This window comes from Cnephaeus nilssonii (genome assembly GCF_951640355.1).
Source record: "Cnephaeus nilssonii genome assembly, chromosome: 11".
Taxonomy (NCBI): Eukaryota; Metazoa; Chordata; class Mammalia; order Chiroptera; family Vespertilionidae; genus Cnephaeus; species Cnephaeus nilssonii.
The window spans coordinates 37476073-37496977 of record NC_137082.1 but is presented as its reverse complement, the minus strand read 5'-3'; the positions used below and the strand labels follow the sequence as shown (position 1 = coordinate 37496977).

At 45.9% G+C, this 20905-nt stretch overlaps 2 protein-coding genes across 2 annotated transcripts in view; both read left to right on the top strand.

The window, feature by feature from the left end:
* Positions 1 to 83: 83 nt before the first annotated feature.
* Positions 84 to 2223, top strand: LOC307106697 (coiled-coil domain-containing protein 25-like). The gene has a single exon (XM_079783336.1). The coding sequence runs from the start codon at positions 159 to 161 to the stop codon at positions 780 to 782; it is 624 nt and encodes a 207-aa protein (XP_079639462.1). The 5' UTR covers positions 84 to 158; the 3' UTR covers positions 783 to 2223.
* A 4264-nt stretch (positions 2224 to 6487) lies between these two features.
* NDRG3 (NDRG family member 3) overlaps positions 6488 to 20905 on the top strand; it is a 72812-nt gene continuing 58394 nt past the window's right edge. The window contains exon 1 of the mRNA XM_079785024.1: positions 6488 to 6589. The gene's annotated coding sequence lies outside the window, so the exon portion shown is untranslated. The remainder of the gene's footprint in view (positions 6590 to 20905) is intronic.

The following is a 20905-nucleotide window of genomic DNA, read 5'->3' as shown; positions in this document are numbered from 1 at the left end:
AATCAATAAAATATATTTTTAAAAAACACATTTCTTACATACTGTTATATTGGCTGGGCCACAAAAATATTTATTGTGGGGGCCTCGGCGTCTGGCATCCGGAGCTTCGAGAATTGGGTGGTGCTGCTCCAGGCTGGAGTCGCTGCGCCGCCGCGACCATGGTGTTCTACTTCACCAGCAGCGTTAACTCATCTGCTTACACTATTTACATGGGAAAGGATAAATATGAAAATGAGGATCTAATAAAGTATGGCTGGCCTGAAGATGTTTGGTTTCATGTGGACAAACTCTCTTCGGCTCATGTATACCTTCGATTACATAAGGGGGAGAACATAGAAGACATTCCCAAGGAAGTATTGATGGACTGTGCTCATCTTGTGAAGGCCAATAGCATTCAAGGCTGCAAGATGAACAACGTTAATGTGGTATATACACCGTGGTCTAACCTGAAGAAAACAGCTGACATGGACGTGGGACAGATAGGCTTTCACAGGCAGAAGGATGTGAAAATTGTGACAGTGGAGAAGAAAGTAAATGAGATCTTGAACCGATTAGAAAAGACCAAAACGGAGCGGTTCCCAGACCTAGCAGCAGAGAAGGAATGCAGAGACCGGGAGGAAAGGAATGAGAAAAAAGCCCAAAATCAGGATATGAAAAGGAGAGAAAAGGAAGAGATGAAGAAGAAGAGGGAAATGGATGAACTTAGGAGCTATTCATCACTAATGAAAGTTGAGAATATGTCTTCAAATCAGGACGGCAATGATTCAGATGAATTCATGTGAATGGAGAGGTGGACCTTTTAAAGATGTGAATTTAGGGACAATTGCAGATGTTTTGATGTCATCCATGTTCTGAGTTATGAAAAACGAACAACCTCAGTCTATACAAATATCAACTTGGGAGGTTTTTTTTAAAGGTGTTCCTTTTTTTGCTGACAGAAAAGGATCAGATATGTATATGTGTGTGTGTATATATATATCAGATATAGTTGGACTTGAAGACGGCATATAACTTTAGGAAAGTGAAAATATTTGTGCCCGAACATGTCTTGGTAGCTCACGAAAGTTGGCTGCCCTTTTTCTTGGAATAGACTTTAGAACGAACTACTCTGAAAAGTATTTCTGGTACTGTGGTTGATCCCTGAAAACAGATGTCTTGAAAAGCTTTTTATATTCTTAAAATAGCTTCACTTCTATTAAGGAGAATGTATTGGTGAGCAATATATAGGAAATGTTCCTCTCACCCTGGATTTCCTGATTAGAAAAAGATGATAGTGAGTTTTGAAGATGATAGTGATATTTTCATTCATGTTCCATTGTGTTGTCTAAGTCAATTAGCAGAGTTGTCCTCAGCAATCAGCTTGCCCTAGCTTCCACACTCTACATCCTTATTGTCGGAGTGAGGGCCTCCTTCTAGGTACCATCAGACTTAAAGAAATAGCTGGTGTTAATCCAGGTTGGCCTTGTGTGGCAGTTTTCACCAAGTAACCCAGGCCACAGAGATTACAGCTTCCAGGCCCTGGACTCAAGTCTCAGCACTGAGGGGAGAAATCGAAGGAGGGCTCTAGGAATCGATATAGGTTTTGTCTTGGAATACAGCATAAAGCAAAAGTCCACGTTGTAATTATGTTTTTAAAAAGAATTAAGCATTTCACTAGCCAGCCAAGTAATTTGTTTATTTACCCTGAAATAATATTTATTTTGAGTTGTAACCCAGAGTTCAGATTTCTCCATTGTAGACTCAGTAATTTATTATGTAACAGGACTACTCATTCAAACCACCTGCTTTCCAGTGTGATTCCGAATAGAAGATATATTTTTATTGAAGTGTGTAAGAGAACCCCTGCAGAAAGAAACAAAAGAACAAAGCTTGCAGGCCAGGAGGCATACAGATCCACGTTTTAACCACACCCAGAACTGTATGTGCAGCAATCTTACTCTTGTTCTAGCTCAGCAGCAGTGACCTCCAACAGATCTATCTGTGATAGCACCTTGGGATTGTGGCTAAAACCAGAAGACTTCAGTGTTTCTATTTATCTCACGTTGGGGTATCGGGTTGAACTGGAAAACTCCCTGAGGCATAAGTTGGCCAAATTTTGAGACAGAGTGTGGGAGACTATTCCAGAAATTAATTGTGTGTGTGTGTGTCTGTCTAATGATATTCAGCCTGGAGTTCTGTGATTTAAATATACGTATAATAATAAAGAATATTTTTTTTTAATTTGGAAAAAAAATATATTTATTGTGGGCTGCATGCTGAGTTTGACATGCTTGCCCTAGCGCAGTGGTTGGCAAACTCATTAGTCAACAGAGCCAAATATCAACAGTACAACGATTGAAATTTCTTTTGAGAGCCAAATTTTTTAAACTTAAACTTCTTCTAACGCCACTTCTTCAAAATAGACTTGCCCAGGCCGTGGTATTTTGTGGAAGAGCCACACTTAAGGGGCCAAAGAACCGCATGTGGCTCGCGAGCCGCAGTTTGCCGACCACTGCCCTAGTGGGTTTGGCTGAGTGGATAGAGTGTTGGCCCAAGAACTGAAGGGTTGTGGGTGTGATTCCAGTCAAGGGCACATACCTCAGTTGCAGGCTCGATCCCCCATCCTGACCAGGGTGCATGCAGGAGGCAACCAATCGATTTGTCTCTCACATCGATATTTCTGTCTCCCTCTCCCTTCCACTCTCTAAAAAATCAATGGAAAAATATGCTCAGGTGAGGTTTAACAACAACAAACTTAACTGTCACTGTGACGGGGAGAGATTTAAGCTGCAATTAGATCAGGTATTAAATGTAGATTTGGTAGCCTGGGCTTTTAGCATGAGTAACACCATTTTGGGCCTGTGGTTTTCTTTTGAACACTATTACTGTAAAATTAGGAAAATGACAGAACCTGTATCACAGGAATGCTATGAGGGTTAGATGAAATAAAAGTTTAGAACAGTGGTATTAATATGATGGAGGGTAAAAGCTTAAAAAGCTGGGTGGATAATAGAACAGTTGATGAGATGGGAGAGCTAGTAGTTCAATTTGGGATACTAAATGGAGAAGTCAACTAGACTATTGAATTATATGGTAGGAAACTGGGAAGAAAAATCTGGACTAGAGATAAAATTTGGAAGTCACTGATAGGCAGTTATTGAAGCCTGGAGAGGGGATAATGTCCAGAGTAGAGCATGAAGGGAAACTTTTGACAGCCCCAAAGAAAGCTGGGGCTTTTAAAAATCAGAGTGGTGGTAATTTCCTACACTTTCGGAAGCAGAATAGTATAATGGAAAAAGTATTGAATTTGAAATGAATGTTCATCTCATCCCCATTTTCCTTATCTGTAGAATGGGGATAGATAAATCACTTCTAAAGGTGATTGTACTTTACTCCAATTTGTTTATTACATTGTATTGCATTTTTTGTTTATAAGAATTTGCTCAAATTCAAGCATAAGAAGTGTGTTTTAGTCTGTTTTCAATAGCTAAACAGGAGAGAGCATAGAAAAATAGTAAGTTATAAATACTTTACTTGAATATAGACTATATAGCCTTATGACATAACTTCTATTTTTTTGTCATTATAGATGAAGTCAAGATTGGAGAGGCTTAATTTAACCAAGGATATATAGATAGTAGTGGAGGGTGAACTAGAACTAATTTTGCACTTAATAAGTTAATGAAAACATCAATCATCTATATACCTACACTAATAAAAGAGTAAGATGCAAATTGACTGTACCTTCACGATGTCCACCAGCCAATCAGAACTGAGTATGCAAATCAACCCAACAAAGATGGCAGGTTAATTTGCATATGCAGGCACCAAGCAGCCGGGGGGGGCGGGACGCTTGCATCATCACCATGGCAACGACACAGGCATTTCACACCGCCCCATCTGCTCCGGGCCTCTGGGCAGTGTGGGAAGGCGGAAAGGTGGCTCCGCCAGAGCAAAGGCGGTGCTGGCAGCCAGGAGAAGGAAGGCCTGTTCTTGCACAAATCTTCGTGCATCGGGCCTCTGGTATATATATATAAAAGCCTAAGCAACTGGCTGACTGACCGGCCTGTAGCTATGACATGCACTGACCACCAGGGGGCAGATGCTCAACACAGGAGTGGAAACCACAGGCATGGAAACATGGAATAGACTGATGAATCAGAGGGAAGCAGGGAGGACGGGAAGAAATTAACCAAAGATCTTATATGCATACTAGAGGCCCAGTGCACGGATTCGCACCAGTGGGGTCCCTTGGCCTGGCCTGTGGGGATCGGGTCGAAACCAGCTCTCTAACATCCCCTGAGGGGTCCCAGATTGCAAGAGGGCACAGGCCAGGCTGAGGGACCCCACCAGTGCACGAATCCATGCACCAGGCCTCAAGTCCTACATAATAACGAGGTAATATGCAAATTGACCATCACACCCTCGCACAAGATGGCTGCCCCCATGTCACAAGATGGCCACCCCCATGTGGTCAGAAGATGGCCATCATAAGATGGCTGGCAGGGGAGGGCAGTTGTGGGTGATCAGACCAGCAGGGGAGGGAGGGCATTTGGGGAGGACTGGGCCTGCAGGGGAGGGCAGTTGGGGGTGACCGGGCCAGCAGGGGAGCAGTGAGGCATCGATCAGGCTGGCAGGGGAGTGGTTAGGGGGTGATCAGGCTTGCAGAAAGAAGCAGTTAGGGGCAGGCGGGCAGGCAGGCGAGTGGTTGGGAGCCAGCAGTCCTGGATTGTGAGAGGATGTCCCAGATTGGAGAGGGTGCAGGCTGGGCTGAGGGACACCCCTCATGCACGAATTTCATGCACTGGGCCTCTAGTATATAATAAAAGGCTGTGCTTATTTAATATTAATTTTCCCTCTCCCCAAATTTGATTCAGGTAATTGTGCTTGATGAATAACAATATAGCCCTAGTTGGTTTGGCTCAGTGGATAGAATGTCAGCCTGCAGACTGAAGCATCCTGGGTTTGATTCTGGACAAAGGCACATGCCCGGGTTGCGGGCTTGATGCCCAGTATTGGGCGTGCAGAAGGCAGCTGATTGGTGATTCTCATCATTGATGTTTCTCTCCCTCCTTCTCTGAACTCAATAAAAAATATATTTAAAAGAACAAAAAACAATATTTTAAACAGATACTGCCTTGATGTTTCATAATATTTGCTACATTTGCCCTAATTTAATTAAGAGTATTTTACTTTTAATCAGTGATACTTAATAAAGGAATGTAATGTTGACCTTAAAAATAAGACATCTAGCCCAATGGGTGTGGCTCAGTAGTTAAGCGTCTACCTATGAACCAGGAATTAACAGTTTGAGTCCTGGTCAGGTCACATGTCTAGATTGCAAGCTCAATTCCCAGTAGGGGGCATGCAGGAGGCAGCCGATTGATGATTCTCATCATTGACGTTTCTTTTCTTTTTTAAAATATATTTTTATTGATTTCAGAGAGGAAAGGAGGAGAGAGAGATAGAAACATCAATGATGTGAGAGAATTATAGATGGGCTGCTTCCCCCACGCCCCCCACTGGGGATGGAGCCCACAACACGGCATGTGCCCTTACTGGGAATCCAACCATGACCTCCTGGTTCATAGGTCGACCTCAACCACTGAGCCACACCGCTGGCCTCTTCTCTTTTAAATAGCTCCCTTGCTTCACCCTTCTTCCTATAAAAATCTTCCATTTTGTACAACCTCATGGAGTATTCTGGTTGCTAGATGGGATGCTACTGGATTCATGAATCACTTAATAAAGCCAGTTAGCTCTCCACATTTACTTGGTTGATTTTTTTTTTTACAGTAATATCAATCTGCAAGGTGCATCTCTTTCTGTTGAGGTTGGTAATTGAAGATTCTTCCCAGTTGGGATCTTTACTTAATGTTGAAGGGGGTCTGAGGGCTCCCTTTCTGGCATTCCTCACACCATTTAAAATGAGGTTTCCCTTTATTAATTTTCACAAGATTAACTAAATTATAAACTCTTTTGGGAAAGGGATTTAGCCCTGCCCTGCACATTTTGGTATTACTTAAGTTGTTGGGCCATTGAAGCTTACTATGTGTTATTTTGAAAAAAAAAATAAGTCAATTTCTCATGTTGCACCCAAAAAAGGAGATGGTACAGCAGGCAGTTGTAACAGAGATGCAATGGAGGACTGAGTCTTGGATTGTAGTTCTTTAAAGTACTGGGCTCATTCACCATCACTTGCCAAGCCCCTTCCCCGCGCTATGCACTGTGCTAGGTGCCATGTGACCTTGGGAACAGTGCTCTGGGCCCAGTGAAAGGATGCCATGCTCTGCTGCCAGGGCTCTGAGGGGCTTCACAAGGCTGAGCTGCGGAAGGGAGGGGGCCGCACTCAACGCCTTTCCCGCCGGGTAGTCCTAGTTAAGGTTCTCCGAGGAGGCGCCTCCGCCAGAGAAACTACATCCAAGATGGCACCGCGAGGCGCTCCCGGCCCAGCCACCATCTTGGTAGTTCCCGAGGTGGGCGGGACCACACGCCGCGGCCCGGCGGCCCCAGCGCGCCTGCGCGGCCGCAGAGCCTCCCCCGCCCCTCGCCGCCGCCGCCGCCGCCGCTACTGCCGCTACTGCACTGACGGCGGGGACCCGCGCCTCAGGTGAGTGGGCGCCTCCGCCCGGACGCGCGGCGCTGCTCGCGGGGGCTGCGCTGCTTTCGGGGGCGTCGCCACCCTTCCCTCTTTCTACCCTACCTGTTCTCCGCTGCGCGGTGGGGCCCGGGTTCGCGCTGCTGGGTTTCTCCGGGTCCCCCCGGGGCCCCCCGCCCTCCCAGCTCGCCGGACTGGGCTTAGCCCGGCCTCCCTCGGGCGCTCCCAGAGCTCAGGCTGCGGGCCCTGCGGCGGAGCCGCCGGCGACAACGTGCCGGCAGCAGGGCTGAGCCTCCGGCGCCCCACTCCCTCGGTCGCAGGCACCCACTTCAGGCGCGACCCCCTTTCTCGCTCCTGCTCTGCCGGCGGGGCTCGGTGGGCCTCGGTGTGCCTCGGTGTCGGGCACCGTCTGTCCCGGCCGCCCCAGAGCCAAGGAGGCTTGGAGATGGGCGGTGAGCTCCCTTCACACCCGTGCGTCCCCTCTGCAGCAAGGAATCCCCTGTGGCGCGACCCCACGACGACCCCGCGAGGAAGGGGCTTCGTCACCCCTCTGGACGGAGGAGGAAACTGAGACAGAGGTGAAGTGCCTGCCCAAGGTCACGCGGCTGGCAAGAGGCACGGTGCGACTGGCTCTCGCCTCAGGGTCTCTGGCCAGGACAGTTGGAATTTGATCTTGAACCTTTAAAATAATTTGCAATACATTTATCTCCGGGTTTGCTTCTTCAACGTCATAAAAGACTGCAAGAACAGTATTTTCTTGTTGTTGAAGTACAATTGAGGTGTTGCTGTAATAATAATAGTAGCGTTATTAATAAGAGCCTGGGCTCTTACTAATAACATTTAATTAAGACTATCTTAATAACCTCAGCATTTCCCAATCCAATGTGTCCCTTCCTTTCTTTTCATGCACCTTTTTTTTTTCCTGCAGAGCTGGCCTCCCTGTCACAGGTAGACTAGGAGCCTTATGGCTTGCAGTAGGGAAGCTCTCCCCTGGTGGCTTACTGGCAGAACTGGGGTAAGCCTGGTAAGCCTGCATCCAGATTTCCCCCCCTAGCCTGGCCCCCAGAGGATATAATTAGCCTTCCTTTTCTGGCTGCCAGGACAGCAGGACCCGGCTAGCTGGGCTGGCTGGATGTGGAGGTGACAGAGCAGATTTGGCGAGCACTCACCTCATTCTGGGACTTTCTGGCTCTAGTCCAACATTGGGCTTGAACATCTTAGTATTTAAATTAAGAAGAGAAAGAGCATTGACAGTGCCATTGAATATAAGAAGCTACCATGATTTGAAGTCCCAAAGGAACAGCTGTAAATGCATGTGAATGCTTCCTCCCAAAAATAACTAACTCAAACTCAAGCTGTCTTTTTTTTTTTTTTCCTTAGTAAATTCCTCTTAACACACTTCAGAGTTCTAATGACTCACCAGCTTCTCTGTGAAGCCTTCCTTGCTTGATTTTCCCAATTAGAATTGCACACAAACACAATAAAACTATTAGCCCCTTGAGGTCAGGGACCATCTTTGCAGCTTCAAGTGCTTAGCTCAGAGTAGGCCTTTGGTAAAGACTCGGTGAATTTTCGTTACTCCTTTTTGTTACTCCGAGTGATGTTTTCTTGCTGCCTTTCTGTACTTCCTACTTGCCCTTCAATTTCTCTTTGCTGCCCCTGCCTTTATGTTATTTTTTCCAGTTTTACTGAGAAATAATTGACATATATCTTTGTATAAATTTAAGGCGTACAGCATGATGGTTTGACTTACATTATTAATTGCTTATCACGATAGGTTCAGCTAACATTTATCCTCTCATAGATATAATAAAAAGAAAGAAGAAAAGAAAAAAGGGAACCTTTTTTTTCCCCTTGTGATGTCCTTCCTTTTAGATCCACCACTCAAAGGTCTCTAGTCCACCCTGTTTCTGAAAATTTGCAGATAAGGATCCTGCATCGAGAAGCTTGTTTATTAACCCCAACACTGGAGTTGGTATAAGTGTACAGAGCAGTTTTTATTTGCATCTTATAGTAAGGTAGCCTGAGGCTTGTGGTCTTTTAGTCTGTCTCTAAATGCTTAGATTCATTTTTACATTTTTTGCCTCTTGTGGCTGACTGCCCGTGGTGCTACCAGAGTAATCACAATTTTTACCATAAATCATTTCATAGTATTTATAATAATAAATATTCAAAAGGGTCCTTGGGGAGACAGCAGATTTGTACATAGGTTCTCTACATAAATGAGGCTTTTTAAAGAGTTTTTCCAAATAATTTTCTGCAAATATATTAAGCTTTTATGAGGAAGACATGATGCTAGGAATGGTGGAAGATTCACCATTTAATAAAACATGGTTCCTGTTGAAAGAGCTTGCTAGCTAACTGGGAAACACCATATCTAATTGTAACTCAAATCAGGTCTAAAAATGGCCATAATAGCATTACAAGCAAAGCAATGTCCTATAAATCCTCCTATCTAATAAAAGAGTAATATGCAAATTGACCATACCTCTGCTACAGCCACAAGCCACGCCCACCAGCCAATCAGGAGTGAGTATGCAAATCAACCCAACCAAGATGGCTGTGGCCATGGAGAGAGCAAGAGGCTTGGGTTTCCCCGGCAATGGAGGAAGCCAAACTTTCCTCCTGCCCTGGCCTGCCTTGGCCTCCTCCGCTCAAGGCTACAAAGTTTCAATTATAGAAGATAAATAAATCCCAGATCCCAGGGCCTCCGCTTGGGTCGCCGGGGGGCGTGGCCAGCCTGAACACCACCACAGGCCCCTCGCCCAGGCTGCCCCATGCCCCAAGGGAACCCCCACCCTGTTCCGGGACACTCTTCAGGGCAAACCAGCCGGCCCCCACCCGTGCACCAGGCCTCTATCCTATCTAATAAAAGAGTAATATGCAAATTGACCATCGCTCCAACACACAAGATGGCTGCCAAAAGATGGCCAGCAGGAGAGGGCAATTGGGAGGGACCAGGTCTGCAAGGGAGGGCAGTTGTGGGCGATCAGGCCAGCAGGGGAGGGCAGTTAGGGGTGACCAGGCCGGCAGAGGAGGGAAGTTGGGGGTGACCTGGCCTTCAGGGAAGGGCCGTTTGGGGGGACCCAGGCCTGCAGGGGAGAGCAGTTGGGGGGGACCAGGCCTGCCAGGGAGGGGAGTTAGGGGTGACCAGGCCTGCAGGAGAGGGCAGTTAGGGGCAAACAGGCTGGCGGAGCAATTAGGCATCAATCAGGCTGGCAGGGGAGTGGTTAGAGGGTGATCAGGCTGGCATGCAGAAGCGGTTAGGGGCAATCAGGAAGGCAGGCAGGCGAGCGGTTGGGAGCCAGCAGTCCTGGATTGTGAGAGGGATGTCCGACTGCCTGTTTAGTCCTGATCCTATCTAGATCGGGCCTAAATGGGCAGTTGGACATCCCTCGAGGGGTCCCAGAATGGAGAGGGTGCAGGCTGGGCTGAGGGACACCCCCCTCCCCCCCGTGCACGAATTTTGTGCACCAGGTCTCTAGTCCTATCTAATAAAAGAGTAATATGCAAATTGTCCCCTCGGGCAGTCTTTCAACCGTGAGTTCAACTGCTCACTATGATGTGCACTGACCACCAGGGGGCGGCGTGGAACATGGCAGGCGTTGGCGACGCTCTGCGACCTCTCGCTGGCTACCTGGGGACTGGGGATGGAGGTGCGGGATGAATGCGGGCTGTCCGCCAAGCTTGCTCTCACTCCCCCTGCTACCCTCCCCCAGGACGCCAGGGCTCATGCACCGGGGAAGCCCCTGCGCTTAGGTGCTGGGAGCCCGCATGGAGCCCGCCCTGCACTTGTGCAGCCTCTTCTAGGTGAGCCGGGCTGCAGCCACCAGGACCACAGGGGCCAGTCAGGCTCTCTGTGGGTTCGCGCAGGAGCCAGTCTGCGAGGCCAGCCGGGAGAGAGCGTGCTGCCCGCCTGGCGGCCCAGAGGCCCACGCTGTGCCCCGGCTCATAGTGTCCAGCTGCGCTCACCACATCTCCACATGGGGACTTCGGCGCCGTGACGCAGATGGATGGGGGCACATGGGGGCCCAGGGTCCAGGTGCTGCCCAGGGCCCAGAGGTCAGCTGGGACCTGCCCTTTCACACCAGAGGCTCGCACTTAGATCGCTGGCCAGGCTTAGGGACCACACCCATGCACAAATTTTGTGTACTGGGCCTCTAGTGAAAGTATAATGGAATAAGATGTCCAACATGGCAACATTTCATAAAATCATACGTTGTTCAGGCTGAAAGGAGGCATCAGGTCATTGAGTTCAAACTCACTTTTACAGACTTCATGCTAAACTTGTCCAAGGTCACAGACTCAGGGCTAAAACTTGAAATCTAGACTTTTATTCATTAAAGGTTTATCAGTATTTCAGTGAATTCATCCTTAAAGGCATTAACCAGCAACCCTATGAAAATTCCATTTATGTGCGTAGAACAGAGTTGAGGAAGAGATAACAAAAATATGATTCATGTTTTCAAGGAGTTTATGGTCTCTTGGGAAAATATTCCCCAACAGATCATAATAGGTGTGTCAAGGACTTTCAGGTCCAAAGATTTATAGCATTTTGGATTTACTGCAGAACTGGGTGTCAGGTAATCTATTATGAAAGGACTTTTTAATAGTAAGAACTATTCTCTGCTAATGAAGACAGTGTGTACCTAATTGTTAACTCCTGTGGTAGGGGGCCTAGGTGTGCCATAGGAGTTGGAAGAGGTGCAGGAGGTATTAGCTGTGGTAGTGAGAACACTTTGGGGAGGAGTTAGGACTTTCTGGGCTTTGACGGATTGGTAGGGTCAGGCTTAATCAAAAGGACAAGGAAAGCATTTTGAAGATAACAATGCTTGATGTGTTTAAGGGACTGTCGTCCAGGGTGACTTGACTGGGTGACAGCAGTAGTTCTCAGCCTTCAGTGCACTTCAGAATCACCTGGAAAGTTTATTAAAACCCACAATGTCTGATTCAGGCCATAGGTTTGGAGTGGGGCCTGAGAATTTGTATTTCTAACAAGTTCCCTGATGATGCTAATGCTTCTAATCCAGGGACAACACTTTGAGAATCACTAGATTAGAAGGTTGAGAAGGTAGTATCAGAAACTATCAAAGAACTTGTTCCAAAACAAGTGTGTGTATGTGCACGTGCATGTGTGCAGGTGCATGTTATATACCAGCATAAGAGAGTTCTGGAAATATACATTCTAAACTGTAGTAGTAGTCACTTCTGGAAGTGGGATTTTTAGGTGGTTGGAGAATTCACTTTTTACCTAGTATCTTTCTATATTTTTGCATTGTGCACATATTGCTTTTATATTTTAAAAAAAGCCAAAGTCTTTTTTGAAGATGTATACTGTACTAAAATATTTATGGATTAAAAAGAGCTCGCTAAAGTAATCTGGTATCACACAACAAACATTTTTAGAATGTTTGCTGTATGCCAGATGCTGCTAGGATCTGGAAATAAAAGCCTTTGCTAAAGCTTGCAGTCTGGTGATTGAGATGGGCAGATAACAGCTCTACTGAATATCATGTGAACTTCATAAGAGTAAGGATGAAGGTTTAGCTCTGTTGGTGGCAGATAATAGACATTTGGTAAATGATGAATGAAAGGGCAAATCCAGACAAGAAGTGAGGACAGTCAGAAAGAAAAGGACAAATGGGAGATTCTGGAGGAAAAATTGACAAGTCTGAAGAGGGATGTTGAAAGGAAGAGGTATGTCAAGGACTTTCAGGTCCAAAAATTGATAGCATTTTGGATTTTACTGAAGAACTGGATGTCAAGTCATCTATACTGAAAGGCCTTTTTAAACCCTCCCCAACCCATCCCTTTTTATAAAGAGATGCTTGGAAATGGCACATAGAAACTAAACCTAGATTTATGAGTACATGTTAGGTTTCAGGGCTTTCTTTGCTAAATTTAAGTATTTTATTTTTATTTTTTTATATTTTTATTGATTTCAGGGTGGAAGGGAGAGGGAGAGAGAGAGAGAAACATCAATGATGAGAGAGAATCACTGATAGGTTGCCTCCTGCACCCGGCCCCCTATTGGGGATCAAGCCCGCAACCCGGGAAAGTGTTTTCTTTAATCACAGTGCTAATTCTACTGTGTTTATACCCTTTACCTACAATCTGGCCATTAAATATTTATTATGTGAAATTAACTGAGATACGTGGAGAATGTTTAAAAACCATACAAAAAAGTGTTGTATTATGTCTTTTGATCTTACCTTTTCAGTGAGAGGAATGGTATAGTGACTCAAAATTCTGTCATGTTTCTCACAATGCCTCACAGAGTTTGACATATTATCAGTCCCAAATAAATGTCCATTGTTGATAATTGAATGGGGTGTACTCTGGAGGAAATATGGCTTTGTTGCATTCTGAGTTGAATGCTATGTAGACACTATTTACATGATCAAACAGGCACTTGATTGCTATTACACTTGATTGCTATTAAGGAATGTGAAATATTCTCCCTAACTTTTTGTGTGGAGGTGCTGCTGCATTTTATCTTCCTCGGAGGTTTAATATACGAAAATTAATTTCTCAAGTGGATGTGTGGCTTACTCCAGGCTTGGGCTGTGTTATTAGACTATAATCTCTTTACCACCAGAAAGACCTATAGTCTACACTTTGGGGTTTTCAAGTGATCAAGTGAAAATTTCTGCTACAGCCACTCTTCACACTTGATTTTATTATTTATTAAGATTTTTTTTGTTATATGTTTTTCAGTATTTTATTTTAATCCTTACCGAGGATATTTTTTCCCATTGATCTTTAGAGAGAGAGTGGAAGAAATAGGGGGTGAGGGGAGAGAGAGAGAGAGAAAAACATCGATGTCAGAGAGACACATTGACTGGTTGCCTCCCGCACTCGAGAGTGGGGATGGAACCTGCAACCGAGGTATGTGCCCTTGACCAGGAATCAAACCCATGATCCTTCGGTCCAAAAGCTGACGCTCTAACTACTGAGCAACTGGTCAGGGCAGTATTATTATTATTATTTTATAGATAATGTTTCAGGTTTAAAGGCTATAGCTGTTATTTGGGGGGAACTTGTAGAGTGATCATCTAAAAACAAACATAATAAATCAGGGGAATAAATTGTATATCACTCATAAACGCAGTGTGAAGTTGCTTCCCATCTATAATGCTAACCTAAGATTAGCAGTCATATGATAATTTTTCCAGAAATACTATTTGCTTTCAAAATAGACACGGTTGTTTATTTAAAATGACAGTTTCATCCTTAGAATGCTTCTACATTTTTAAGTCTGAATTTTCATCTTATGGTTAAAATGGAATGCTTTTTAAAATTGTGACATTTTAGCTCTAAAACTATGTTATGTGAAGCCATAATACTTAGCAGAGAGAAAAAAGAGGAATCAGGCTATTGTCTCGTTCTCCCTGCAGTTGAGAAAGCTTTGGAGACAGGACCCCTCCTGCCATTCTTCAGTTGTTTTTTTAAATATGTGTGTGTGTGTGTGTGTGTATTTTTTTTTTGAGAGGGGGAGAGGGGGAAAGAGAAACATCAATGTGAGAGCCGACCATCGATAGACTGCCTCCTGTACGCCCCTCCCCTCCTCCCCAGGGATCAAGCCAGAAACCCTGTGCCCTGACCAGGAATCAAACCAGCAACCTTTTGATGCATGGGACGATGCTCAACCAACTGAGCAACACTGGCCAGGGCTTCAATTTTTGAGGATGTCAAATCTTTTAACTCTGGTAGTATCCTGTTTACTTGAAGATGTCCCATCTTGTAAACCTTTGTGTTGAAAGGTGGGTTTAACCAGGGTATTGACTAAAATGTGACTTTGGATGATTAGACAGCCCACGGGGTTGCTTTTCAAATACCCCCAGATAGGTACAGTTCTCTCCTATTAATTAAAGTAATAATGCTAATACCTAATAATACCCAACTTTGTATTAATGATACCTAAACTTTATATGGTGCTCTTCAGTTTCAAAATTATTTGCTCAATAAGATCCTGGTAAATTCCAGTAGCCAAACCTGAAAAAATAAGTAGAAGAATTAATGGTTAGTTGGCATCAAAAAGGAAAAGTTGTTTATAGAGGCCTACCCAAGTTCTAGATGCAGGCTGCTCACGTTCACATCCTTATTCTGCAATCCACTAGCTATGTGACCTTTAGCCTATTACAAAACCTCTCCAAGTATCAGTTTCTTCTTCTATAAAATAGGAAGGATTACAGTTACAGTACCTATTTTACAAGTGTGTTGGAAATAAAATGAAATAATGAATGGGTAAAGTGCTTATCATGGTATCTGGCATATAGGAACTGCTTAATAAATTAAGCTAGTATGAGAATTAAGTACTGCATCTTAGGACTCTGGTTGTTCTTTACCTCTATTCGGGTTGTGTTAAAGAACAAATTGTTTTCAGGGATTCTGCCTTATAGCTGGTAGGAACCCAGAGCACGTACCAGGGCCTTGCCAGCAGTCGCTTTCTTAGTATCCTGAGCTGCATTTTTCAAGAGTGGAAGGCAGAGGGTAGTGCTTCTGCTTTTAGAGTTCCTTTAATATGAGCCCCATGTTAGGGCTTCAGCTGGTTGATGAGTGTTTGGAGTTTTGAGAAGATCCCTAGGTGAGCATTGTTTTGTTCTAGGAGTTGCTTGTACCAGTAATGAATAGGATGAATCTAGTATAGGACAGACTCAGGTTTCCAGCTTGACAACCTTTGCAAACTTGCTATTTACCACCTGCTGCCAGAATCCAGGAATCACACAGTGGGAAGGTGGGCCTGTTGTAAAGGGTGCTGCTGCTGCCCTTTTCAGAAAAACACAAGGTGTGGATGGCCCTTACCCAAGGCTGTGGACCAGAAGGGGTGTTTCCTGTTAAAATGAGGGTCTGTAAGCATGCTTTAGCAGATACCTTTAATCACTTTCCTCCCCACCTTTGCTTATGGAATAGAATCTCTGAGAGTATTTCTTCTGGTGAAGAGGAACTCAGACTTCCCTTTATGTAGTACAAAAACTAAGCGAGTTGTATTTTAAAAAGTCATTGTTTCTTTCATGGAGTTGGGTGGTTTGGCTCATTTATTACGCTTTCTGGGGAGTCTCCTGAGACCCTTTCCTTTCCTAAGGGCCCCCAGGAGACAGCAATGAAACCAACATCTATTACCCTAGATGCTTGGGGATGCTTAAGCCAGTAGTTTATGATTAGACCAGAGGCCCAGTGCATGAAATTTGTGCACGGGTAGGGTCCCTAGGCCAGGCCGGTGATCAAGGCCAATCTGTGGGGTAACGGATGGGGCAATTGGGCCCCCGCTCACCTGCTCCACCATCCCGCCACAGTCCCGCTCTCATCAGGGCCCATTGGGACTGGCAACACCTCCACTGCCGCCCGCTGCCAGTGATGCCTCACAGACGCCTGCCATGTTCCGTGCCGCCCCCTGGTGGTCAGTGCACGTCTAACTCCCGGTCAGTCGAACTCCTCCCCCTGGGGACAATTTGCATATTAGCCTTTTATTACATAGGATTAATTCAGGCTTTAACCCTGGAAAAACTTGAGAGTGAAGTCATCAGGTAATTGTGCTTCTTATAGACTGATGTATGGAATTTAGCCCAGTACTCTGTGAGATACTTCAGAGCCTGGAATAGGAGTCCAGATGCCAGTCCCAGTCCCTCACCTAAACAGCTGTGTGAATTTAGGCAAATAACTTAAATTTCTAGGCCTCTTTTCGCATCTGAGGATGAGGGCATGACTGTAGGCCCGTGGTTCTCAGTCCTAGTTGCATATAAGAATCATTTGTGAAGTTTTAAAAACAATATCAGGGCTCTACCCTAGCCCGATTAAATTAGATCTTTAGAGTTGGAGTCTGGGTATTGCTCTTCTTCAAAGCTCCCAGTCTTTCTAATGTGTAGCTAAGAACTACCAGGTTAGATGACTGTGTATTAAACAATTGTGTCATTCTGCTCAGGAACCCTCAGTGGTTGTTCAAACTGAAGTCCCATTTATGTGCTCTGTGGTTTTGTTTTTTGTTTTTTTATATATTTTATTGATTTTTTACAGAGAGGAAGAGAGAGGGATAGAGAGTTAGAAACATCGATGAGAGAGAAACATCGATCAGCTGCCTCTTGCACACCCCCTACTGGGGATGTGCCCGCAACCAAGGTATATGCCCTTGACGGGAATCGAACCTGGGACCCTTGAGTCCGCAGGCCGACGCTCTATCCACTGAGCCAAACCGGTTTCGGCAATGTGCTCTGTGTTTTGATCAGTCTTGTCTTCTTTCCCAGATACATTAATCTTTTTGGTGTCTTCCTGGATATGTCTTCCTGGATATATTTTGTACATTTGTTTTTTTCCCACCCCTGATGTCCTTACCTGGAATGTCCTCTTCCCTTATAACAATCCAAAATATATCCATTCAAGGCCCATCATTCTTTTTTTTTTTTTAAATTTCTTTATTGATTAAGGTGTCACATATTTGTCCTCATCCCCCCATTCCCATCCCACACCCCTCCCCACGGATGCCCCAACCCCCTGTTGAACTTAACCATTGGTTAGGCTCATATGCATGCACACAAGTCCTTTGGTTGATCTCTCCCCCCTCCCCCCACCCTCCCCTATCCTCCCTCTGAGGCCCGATAGTCCGATCGATGCCTCCTTGTTTCTGGTTCTGTTCTTGTTCATCAGTCTATGTTGTTCATCATTTCCCCTAGGTGAGCGAGATCATGTGTCACTAGAGATATACTTATAAGAACTGAATGTGAGACGAGCAATAATAGTTATGCTGACAGGCAAATGAATCAGTCTGTAGTGAGTTTCTTTCTGGACCAACAGTTCTTTTGAGACCCAATATCAATGTCCACCAGTTCCTTATGTGTACATGTCGGCACTGACCCCTCAGCTCTGGATGGTGGACAAATGGTGGTAATGCAGGTTCGATTCCCTCTGGTTGGGTCTCGGCCGGACCCAGGGGCACGTGGCCTCACCCGGACCCAGGGGGTGCGTGGCCTCACCTGGACCCAGGTGCGTGCGGCTTCCCCCGGACCCGGGATCCAGCCTCACCCGGATCCAGGGGCACATGGCCTCACCTGGACCCGGGATCCAGCTTCACCCGGACCCAGGGCCGCATGGCCTCACCCGGACCCAGGGGCGCGTGGCCTCACCCGGACCCAGGGGCGCGTGGCCTCACCCGGACCCAGGGGCGCGTGGCCTCTCCCGGACCCAGGGGCGCGTGGCCTCACCCGGATCCAGGGGCGCGTGGCCTCTCCCGGACCCGGGATCTAGCTTCACCCGGACCCAGGGGCGCGTGGCCTCACCCGGACCCAGGGGCGCGTGGCCTCTCCCAGACCCAGGGGCGCGTGGCCTCACCTGGATCCAGGGGCACATGGCCTCTCCCGGACCCGGGATCTAGCTTCACCCGGACCCAGGGGCGCGTGGCCTCACCCGGACCCAGGGGCGCGTGGCCTCTCCCAGACCCAGGGGCACGTAGCCTCACCCGGACCTAGGTGTGTGCGGCCTCACCCGGACCCGGGACCCAGCCTCACCCGGATCCAGGGGCATACGGCCTCACCCGAAGGCCCATCATTCTTACCTCCTTTGGGGAACTCCTGACCTTTCCAGTCCTTAGTTATTTCTCTCACCTCTACCCTGGTTCCAAGCTTTATTTAGCTCTGAATAAATGCGATGAACAGTAGATGCAGTGTAAGATGTGATACTCAAGCAACATTCTGTCTTCTTGGGGAGGTGGGACACATAGCAGTGCCATTGGTTTGACTTCTACACTATTAAATATCCGTTTGATATCTTGTATTGTTGGCTATCTCATTATGTGTGTATATCCTGTAAATATATTTTATAAATATTAGCTGATGAATAACTTTCTCTGACCTGACTTCAATGGGCATTTTTAGCCTTATCTCCTATTTCCAACCTTCTGCTCTTGCCAAACTGGATCATTTTCTAGCAGACCTGTACTTTCTCATCTTGTGTTTAAGTTACCTTCCCTTTCTGGAATTCCTTCTTAGTCTTACCCTCCCCACCTACAGGAATTTTATCTACCCTTTTTTATTTTTAATGCTCACCTGAGGATATTGGGGGGGGGGGGGGGTGATTGTGGGGAGAGAGAGAGAGAGAGAGAGAGAGAGAGAGAGAGAGAGAGAGAGAGAGAAACATCCAAACATCTATGGGTTACCTCCCTTACACGCCCTGACTGGGAATCATCCTAGGTATGTCCTGATAGGAGTCAAACCCGCAAACTCCTTGGTCTACGGGAAAATGCTCCAACTAATTTAGACACCGGACCAGGACTTTATCTATTCTTCAAGGTCCAGTTCACATGTTACCTCCTCCATGAATCTTTTTCTCTGCATCTACAACTGTATTAACTGACTTTTGCCCTAAACCTCCATAACCCTTAGAGCAGTGATTCTCAACTCAGCCACAGCTTTGCCCCCCAGAGGACATTTGGTAATATCTGGAGACCTGTTGGATTGTCCCAATTGTTGGAGGCAGGTGCTACTGTCATTCAGTGGGTAGAGGCCGGGATGTTCCTAAACATTCTATGTACCTGACACTCCCCTACAACAAAACATCTGGTCCAAAATGTCACTGCTGCCGAGGCTGAGAAACTGCCTTCGAGTTTGCTTGGAACTGTGGTGGTTTGTTTATAAACTTAATCTCCCCTATTTAATTGAATTAATGGGTGAAGGCAAACTCCAGTCCCAAATCTCGGCTTTCTTGTTATTAGTTTCATATTAGGGTTTAATCCTCGAGCCTGTGGCCTGATCTTAACCACTCAGTGTAATTTAGGACCAGAGATAAAGAGGTCCTCAGTGTGGGGTGGGTGCAGTGCAGAGAGGCAATCTGCTGAATGTCTCTCCTTTTTACCCCCAAATCCTTTAATCTGTGATAACCTGGGAGGCAGTATGATACAGGACACAGAGTAAGCATTGGGATCAGGAGAAAATTTGGTTTCAGTCCCAGCTGTTGCATTTATTAGTTATATTGTTTTGGTCACTCCATTTCAACCTCTTTAAGCCTCAGTTTCCCTGTCGCTGCAACAGATGCCAGTGCCCCGTGTTTTCCCTCACAGTACCTTCGTGATCATCCAATGAGATGTCAGGTGTAAAGGTGCTTTGTAAATTGTAAAGTGCTATACTAATTACTCATTTGGCCACTGGTTTATAGGTAAAAAGAGAGGATGTGCGTCAGCTTGCTGTAGGAGCACCGCTGTCTACCTTCTCTGTCAGTTCCCTGGCCTCTTCCTGCAGCTTTTCAGCCGTAACTATTTCAGCACCAGCTTCAGCTGGCCCTGTCCAGCTCATTTTCTCAGTATGCCTCTTTGTTTACAGCCTTCATCCTGTTTTGGTTTTCTGTCTGCATTCTTGCCAAAACCAAAAGTGATTGACTTTGCCTCTAGAATACAAACGAGTGGCCTGGCATCAAGTACATCCTGGCAAAGCCTGATGAAGACCACACAAATTACCTTGGTCAGGGGAAAGCTACATAACAAGACAGCTTGTAGTTTAGAAAGCCAATAGTATATATAGTCCCTTATTGCCTTTTTTCAGTAACAAAGCAATGTTTAAGCATGGGAAATCTCAGTGAGCTTTCTCTGACTAAATGGACTCAGTGCAGAGTGAGATAAAGCCTGAGACCCTCATATGCCTGGGGTCAGACCATGTGCAACTTCCCACTGATTTGCAAGTGACCTTCAGCTAGTCTTTGAACTTAATCAGGTTGATAACCGAGTGACCTCTTAGGATTGTAGTACGGAATCAAATGAGGTGGGGGACTGGGAACTCTTACCCTGGGGAGAATGTAAAATCAAAGCACTACATTTACAGGGAGCTTCTAGGTCACAGAATGTCAGCCCTGTCAGGGGCCAAAAGGTCATCCTGCCCAACCTCTTCCCTTGACAGGTGGAGGAACTGAGGTCTAGAAAGGAAAAATGCTTTGCCCAGTGCCACTCAGCTAGGTAGGGGCCCTCCTGGGTGTAGAGTCCACATCTGATGTGCTTAAGAGCTCTTTCCTTGACTGGAAGAATCTGGGCACCCATTTTTTTCTGCGTGGGCAAAGGTTGAACTCAGAAATATGTGTGTATTTTTTTTAATATATATATTTTTATTGATTTCAGAAAGGAAAGGAGAGGGACAGAGAGATAGAAGCATCAATGATGAGAGAGAATCATTCATCGGCTGCCTCCTGCAAGCCCCCACTGAGGACCGAGCCCACAACCAAGGTACATGCCCTTGACCGGAATCGAACCTGGGACCCTTCAGTCCACAGGCCAATGCTCTATCCACTGAGCCAAACTGGCTAGGGCAGAAATACGTTAACGTAAGAAACATTCAAATCTGTAAAGCAAGCATATCA